Below are 8637 nucleotides of genomic sequence, written 5' to 3' on the forward strand. Positions count from 1 at the left end.
TAATGTATTCGTTTACACCATAAACAAATAAGCACACATTGCTTTAAAAAAAGAAAGTCAGTCAGAATAATTGCAATTGTAATCTGATTTCATGCAGCGCACGGTGTGATTCGTTTTCCTCGAAACAGCAAGGCACAGTGAAGTTGGCTACCTTGCTGAGGAGTCGGAGGTGTTCAGTTTGTTTGGTGTGCAGTTCTTCATTTCACGGCTCAAGTCACTTTCTAGTTCACTTTCACATCCCAGAGGCAAATTTAGCACTTCTTAATTCACTACGTTTATCTGAGAGCTTTAGTTACTTTACAAATTAAGATTTTTGTACACAAAACATACAAGGAACTTATAAAATACGATGTTTTGTTATAAATTGAACTACCCAACAGTTTATACAAGTACACCTGACGAAATTAGACAATTAATCAACAGAAAGTTGGGAAATATTCTCACAATCATTCAGTGTACTTGTGATAGCATCTTTTCTGTATTTATACAAATGAGACCATTGATTAATAGAGAAAACACTCATTAGATTAATTCATAATAAAATAAATTATCAGCAGGCGCAGATCCACCTCCACCATCCACAACTTTTACATAATGCATGAGGAATAACAAGCTGATAATAATAAGCATTAAGTACTTTTAATCCTCTAAGTACCACTTAATGAAAAAGTACTTGCTTTAACTTTTACTGTTGTTTTTGATGCACAGATTTTATTTTATTTTTTTACTTGTAGCAGAGTACTTTTGCAGTGTTTTGTTAGCACTTACTGTTTCTAGTAGCTGTCAGAGGCCACTCCCATGTCTCGCCGTTTGAATGTCTTAAATGTGAAGCAGCTGCAGTCGGCTCCATCTGCATTAGCAGTAACTGAGCACACAGTGTAAAGAGAGTCAGCAGGAAACATTGAAAGAAGATTGTGTTTAATTACACGTGTGCATCATTATCTATAAATCCCGTGTGCATCTGTATCCAGAAGAGGAACAGCCAACTTTACCGCTACTCCAAAAAACTGCTACACAGAGGCATTAACTACGCTTTTGTTTATTGAAAATATAGTTATAAATTATAAGCACTGATGCTTTTTTGGAGTCAAAAACAAAAATGATGATTAACAGAAGGCTACTGTAAAAATTCAGTGTGAAATGGACAAAAATATTTCACATTTACAGTTCATGAAGCGCTGTTTTGAGTCTTGACTTGATTTAGGCAGCTAAGGATATTAATACTAACTTGATACTGATACTGACTACTTTACCTTCTTGTTTATTTTGTTTTTACGTCATAATTTTTCAGACATTGATTCCTTTGCTCCCATACTTAAAAATGTAACTGGTTTCTCCCTTTATTCTTTATTGTTGTAGGTGTTTTAGTGCTTTATGCATTTTTAGATATTCAGTTGGTCCATGTCAGTACTGGATCATAAATATTAAACACACATTATTTATGATATACACTACCATTCAAAAATTTGGGGTCACTCAGACAATCTCATGTTTTCCATGAAAACTCACAGTTTTATTCATATGCTAACATAATTGCACAGAGATTTTCTTATCACCAATTAGCCTTTCAACACCATTAGCCAACACAATGTAGCATTAGAACACAGGAGTGATGGTTGCTGGAAATGTTCCTCTGTACCTCTATGTAGATATTCCATTAAAAATCAGCCGTTTCCAGCTAGAATAGTCGTTTACCACATTAACGATGTCTAGACTGTATTTCTGATCAACTTAATCATATCGTCATTGAAAAAAAATGCTTTTCTTTCAAAAATAAGGACATTTCTAAGTGACCCCCAAACTTTTGAATGGTAATATATGTATGCAATTCATAGTCATATATTTGAAAAGAAGAAGCCATCCAAATTTACAGGAATTACACTAACAGTTAATGTGGATTACAATGGAAACACTACATACAGTATATTATTGGAAAGTCTAGTCACAGTGTTAAACAGTAAACTTCATTTTCTATTGTAACATTTGTACAGTGTATCGCAGAAAAATGTTGACTATGCTTTACTAAAAAAATCTTGAAGATTTTTTTTAAATGTTCACTTGTGTGCATGAAGTTGCATTCATTATACCACACCACTTCCACTGCTGAAAGCATTTTTTTTCTCCTTAAAAATGGTCTGTGTGTGTCTGCAGGTGAGCACCCTCCGGAGGGAAGTGGCCGACCTCGGGCACGTCATGAAGAGAATGGCTCAGCTCATGGAGACACTCATGCCATCAGTGCCACAACCTGCGGTCGTTTGCCCCACACACTACTCCCCGACACACCACGCCTACCTGCACCACCCTGCCTCCCCTCAGTCCTACCCGTCACCTTCGTCCTCTCAGACTGCCTCCATCTGGGCAGACACGCCCATGTCATTGCCCTCCTCCCCCCTCACAGTTCCCCAGCAACATGGTGTGGTCTGTCACGTGGACTCCCTCGCACATAGACCCCAGGACCTCCAGCTGGGGTTCCCTACTGCCCCCATCCCAGCTCATCTTCCACCCGCCACCTCATCAGCCCTCCAACTGCAGCCATCCTCCATCACCGCAGAGCCTCACATGCCTTCCTCACCCCTCAGCTCACCAGAATTTCCCCACTCCATCAGGTCAAGGGTGCACAGTCCACCTCCGCAGGACGGGGGAGATGAGGGCCCTCTACAGAGCTCTGGGTGTTCTCCTCAAACTGGACTAGGGGGAGTCTACCACAACCCAACCACGGGTTTGTAGCAAACCTCCATCAGAACTTTCCTGGAGCCTTTATCCCAGGACATTGTTTTTGGAGGGGATATAGTCCTGAACTAAAGATCAGACTTAATTGGGTCCCCCTCTATATCACTGGAAGACGTTTACAGGGACGCAACTTTTCTTTAATAAAGGCACGTTTTTTTTTAAAAAATCCAGTTGCATGAAATCAAGTACAGAAGGTTTAGGTGTGTTAGCTTTACCTTATAGAAACTTAAACTTGTTAGATGGTATGTAGAGGTCTGGGTCAGTTGAGGAGCTGTACGGTGGCTCCTCCTCCTCCTCCACCTTAAGGCTCCTTCCAAGAGCGATAATGGAGTGCCAAGTGCCATAATGGAGGACGAGACAGATGCATTGGAGGAGGAGGAGGAGGAGAGATTTCTTTCTGTGCTCTTTTTTTTTCTTTGCTCCTGATTAGAGATGGTTTCAGGCTGGCTGGGTTGTTTGGAAGAAGAAAAAGCCCCCCTCTGATCCTCTATCTCTACCATTTCCCCTCCTTTTTAACCCCTTCTTCTTCTCCTTGCTCACTCAACCCGTGGCAGATGCTCTGGATTGTGCGGCTGGTTGTGGCTGGTTGGACTCAGGATGGTGTGAGGAGAGAGATGGGACCTATTGTGCTCTTTACCGCTGGCCCTCGGGGAACAGGGGAGGGTGGAGGAAGTTGGTGATGGAGGTGGTGGTTGGGGTATGGTTTGCCTCGGGCAGAGCAGCCCCTGCTGTCGTCTGTCACACTGAGCACAGGGACTCTTCCTCCCTCTGTGTTTCTCTTTTCCAGTGTTTCTCTCCATACACCTACTATTCTCTCTCTCTAACGCCTTCTCCCTTCCTTTCTCTCTCTCTCTCTCTCTCTCTCTCTCTGCATGCCTTTCCGAGCCTTTTGAGTAGTGCCTGTAGACACACATTAACATGCTGCATGTCACCCTGTGGAAATCCAGCTTGCCATGTATCTATCTATTTAAAGGAAACACGGTTCAGCCTTTTAATAGCTGAACCTGGCATTTACCAATGCATATTTATTGGATGTGGGCTTGATTTAAACAACTTGGTTATTTTTAGCCACTAAGTAGTCGCCCCTGTTCTGAAGTGGCCTGGAGCAAACATCACCAAGACTAAATTGGTTCACCGTCCACAATGTAGGTTATTTCCCCCTGATCATCACCCAGGGTTACAAGCTCTGAGGTCCATTTTCTCAGCTGTTTGGAACGATGGCAATATTCCCACGTAAAAGCACAATAAGGAAATAAAGACGCTTTTATATTTCTATGAATGTATCAATACTAAAGATGTATTTTTTTACTTCAAAGAATGCAAGAGTGTGGGATGGCAGTACATGATGCTGCTGTTTCAGAGGTTATGGCAGTGCTGTTTGCAGGTACCAGCCAATGCAATCCTAAACCAGGAAAAAAAAAAAAGGTCATAACTCTTGTCCCGACAGATCTACGGTTCTCTTTTTGAATTCATGTAGGTTTGACTCTGCTTCTCTGCAAATGGAATGTACTGTAATCAAACTTTTTTCCCCTTAACATTTTGATATTTATTAGATACAAAATGTTATGCTAATAAACAAAAAACATGACTGTTATGTGCTGTTTTTTTGTGTTGTTTTTGTGTTTAACAAAGCTTTAAAGAGCTCTGAGAGGTCATTACATCCAGAGAAACCACTGTTTTTTCCTCTCCAAGAAATATACGCAACATTCCTCAAAGCACAAATGTATAACACATTAAACGAGAGAAACACTGAGTGCAGGACTCCGACAAGGCTGCTCTGTTCACTAAATTGTCACACTTTAGATGACATATTAATCTGACTTTCTCCTCATTTACGACGACAAACGACGTTTTTTGGGCCCTTTTGTTGGTTTCCTTCATTAGGAAGCAGAGAGGAAGGCAGGGAAGACCTGCAAAAAAGGGCCACGAGCTGCATTTCTGACAACACTGTTCATGAATCACTCTCTCAACCAGTTGAGCTACCTGGGCATCTTTTTTCCACTTATTAGAAGACGTACTAAACTATGACGTTTTTGGCCACATTTTGGATGACACACTAAACGATTTTTTTTCTCCACATTTTTGAGGAAATACTAAACTATGATGTTTTTGGCCACATTAAGACGACAAACTATACACAATGTTTTTTGGGCCCTTTTGTTGGTTTCCTTCAATAGGAAGTCGAGAGGAAGGCAGGGAAGACCTGCAACAAACTGCTATGAGCTGGAATTGAACCTGCATCTCTGACAACAGTGTTTATGAATCACCCACTCAACCAGTTGCGCTACCTGGGCATCTTTATTCTGCTTATTAGAAGACGTAGTAAACTATGACTTCTTTGGCCAAATTTTGGACGACATACTAAACTGTGACATTTTTGTTATATTTTAGACGACATACTAAACTAGAAAAGCACTCAGAGTGCAGACCTCCGCCAAGGGTAGAGAGAAAAACAGGAAACCCATGCAGGAAAGGATCATGAGCTGGAATCAAACCTGCATCTCTGACACAGTTCTGTTTACAAATCACCTCCTTAACCAGTTGAGCTATCTGGACGCCTTGCTCTGATTTGTTGGACGACATATTAAATATGATGTTTTTGTCATATTTTGGACCACATACTAAAACATACTAAAAAATGCAAAGTGATCCAGAATCCAGGATCCTTTCTGGATTGCCACCAAAATTAAATCAGCTCTTCCTCTTACCATAGTATACATCCCCTCAAAATTTCATGTGAATATGTCCAGGCGTTTTTGAGTTATCTTCCTAACAGACAGACAGACAGACAGACAGATGGGCACACAAACGCCGGGTGTCACATAACCTTCTTGGCGGAGGTAACTATGATGTTTTTTCACATTTTGGATGACATACTAAACTATGACGTTTTAGTGACATTGTGGATAACATAAAAAACCATGATGTTTTTTTCTACATTTTGGGCGACATACTAAACTATGACGTTGTTGTCCTGTTTTGGATGACATACTAAACTATGACGTTTATGTCATATTTTCGACTACATTCTCAACTATGACGTTTTAGTGATATTTTGGACCACATACTAAAGTATGAAATTTTTTTCTACATTTAGAACGACATCCGATGACTTTTTTTTTAAAGTTATTTTCTGGGCCCATTTAACAAAAGGGAGGTAGAAAGGATGACAGGGAACACTCTGCAAGGACCATGAGCTGGAATTGAACCTGCATCGCTGATGCAGCCCAATTCACGAATCACTCTCTCAACCAGATTAGTGACATTTTGGACCACATACTAAACTATGATGTTTTTTCACATTTTTGACGACATACTAAACTTTACGATGACAAACTAAACACGACTTATTTTGAAGTTGTTTTTTGGGCCCTTTTGTTGGTTTCCTTCAATAGGAATTTGAAAGGAAGGCCTGCAACAAAGGGCCATGAGCTGGAATTGAACCTACATCTCTGACAATTGTGTTTATAAATCACACTCTCAACCCGTTGAGCTACCTGGGCACCTCTTTTCCATTTATTCGAAGATGTACTAAACTATGACCTTTTTGGCCACATTTTGGACGACATAGGAAACTGTGAAGTTTTTGTCACATTTTGGACAACATACTAAACTATGACGTTTTGTGACATTTTGGATGACTTACTAAACTACGATGTTTTTTCACATTTTGGACGACAAACTAAACTGTGACATTTTTTTCATATTTTGTCATATTTTAGACGACTGACACGCATGGCTTTAGTATGACGTTTTTGTGACATTTTGGACGACATACGAAACTTTGACGTTTTTGTGACATTTTGGACGACAGACTAAACTATGATGTTTTTGGTCACATTTACGACGACAAACTAAACACAACGCTTTTTTGAAGTTGTTTTTTCAGCCCTTTTGTTGGTTTCCTTAAATAGAAAGTTGAGAGGAAAGCAGGGAAGACCTGCAACAAAGTGCCATGAGCTAGAATCGAACCAGCATCTCTGACAATAGTGATTAAAAAGCACCCTCTTAACAAGCTGAGCTACCTGGGCATCCTTTTTCCAGTTATTAGAAGACGTACTAAACTATGACCTTTTTGGCCACATTTTGGACGACATACTAAACTGTGACGTTTTTGTTATATTTTGGACGACATACTAAACTATGACGTTTTTGGCCACATTTTGTACAACATACTAAACTATGACGTTTTTGTCATATTTTGGACGACAACCTAAACTATGACGTTTTTGTCACATTTTGTATGACATACTAAACTATGACGTTTTTGGTCACATTTTGGACGACATACTAAACTATGATGTTTTTGTCACATTTTGGACAACACACTAAACTGTGACGTTTTTGTGACATTTTGGACGACACACTAAACATATGACATTTTTGTTATATTTTGGACGACACACTAAACTATGACGTTTTTGTCACATTTTGGACGACATACTAAACTATGACGTTTTTGTAATATTTTGGACGACATACTAAACTATGATGTTTTTGGGCACATTTACGATACAAACTAAACATGACTTTCTTTGAAGTTTTTTTGGAGGTTGTTGTTTGTTTCCTTCAATACGAAGTCAAGAAAGACCTGCGAGCTGGAATCAAACCCACATCTCAGATGATAGTGTTTATGAAGTACCCACTCAACCAGTTGAGCTACCTGGGCATCTCTTTTTCATTTATTAGAAGACATACTAAACTATGACCTTTTTGACCACATTTTGGATGACATACTAAACTGTGACGTTTTTGTGACATTTTGGATGACATACTAAACTATGATGTTTTTGGCCACATTTTGGACAACATGTCGACATGGACAACTACATGCTCTCCAGGAACGTGGACAACGCTGAGGGCTCGGACACGGACTACTGACGGAACAGCAGACTGTGAACAGGAAACTCCCTGCAGACCGTCACTTTTTACTTCATTTTATGTCCTTTAAACAGCACAAGTTTCATTTCTCTTTGTGGTTCATTAGCAGTTTTTATCAACACAAAAATCCACACGAGAAGTGCATTTAGTATGCACTTCCAGTGTATGTTTTCTTTTACCCTTTTAGATCATTATTAGCGTTACGTATTTTAGGCACCCTCCAGTGTTTTTGACCTTGATTAATGTTTCCATATGGTATTTTTTATATGACATATCATGAACAAAATAAACAATCAACATTGTGGTTGAGCACTTCTGCCTTGGAACTGCAGTATACCAATGACAGTCAAAAACACAGATTCCGACTTCTGGGGGTTCATATGAAACTTATCCTCTCAATTTGCAGGTTGGGGCATTCTCTCTCACTGTGGAGAACTGGCTTCCATTTTGAACAAGTATGGCTAAATTATGAAATACCTTGTCATTGTGTAGCACAGAGTAGTTTTACAGTGTTTGAGCAGAATCGTAGGTGAGCTGGTGTGCTGCAGCAAGTAGTAGAAGGGCGAGTGAAAAGATAATGGACGCAATGGTGTGGAGTCACATTTGAGCCATTTTTGAGCATCTTTAAGTCAGGAAGGGATTAGTTTTATTTACAGATCCAGAAATGGTACTTTGATACACAGAAATTATTTTTTACAGGGTTAAATTAATGACTGAAGAGGGATTTTAAATATCTAGAACTGATGTAGGTTGTTATAAATGTCCAGAATAAAGCATGCTTGTGGCACGTACATTAAAAAATAAAATGCTGCTCTTGTGCAAATCTTAATAAACACATAAATACAACTTTACACTGTTCTCATGGCCACATGTCTGTGGAAACCTTATATTTGTGCCGCTGACTTGCAGCTGACATGATGCTGAGTTGTTCCCGGACTCAGAGCTCTCTCATGCAACATGACTTGTTGCTTGCTCTATTAAAAATGTGTATTTGTTTTGTGTACTTCCGTGTGTCTGCCTTTTGTT

General features: G+C 39.6%; 1 protein-coding gene across 1 annotated transcript in view; it reads left to right on the plus strand.

Annotated features, from left to right (window-relative positions):
- kcnh8 (potassium voltage-gated channel, subfamily H (eag-related), member 8) overlaps window positions 1-4324 on the plus strand; it is a 62780-nt gene extending 58456 nt beyond the window's left edge. The window contains 2 exon segments of the mRNA XM_022200611.2: window positions 2152-2643; window positions 2645-4324. Of these exon segments, the coding sequence (XP_022056303.2) occupies window positions 2152-2643; window positions 2645-2692 (540 nt within the window). The 3' untranslated portion in view covers window positions 2693-4324.
- Window positions 4325-8637: the final 4313 nt, after the last annotated feature.

Source organism: Acanthochromis polyacanthus, chromosome 11, assembly GCF_021347895.1.
Source record: "Acanthochromis polyacanthus isolate Apoly-LR-REF ecotype Palm Island chromosome 11, KAUST_Apoly_ChrSc, whole genome shotgun sequence".
Lineage (NCBI taxonomy): Eukaryota > Metazoa > Chordata > Actinopteri > Pomacentridae > Acanthochromis > Acanthochromis polyacanthus.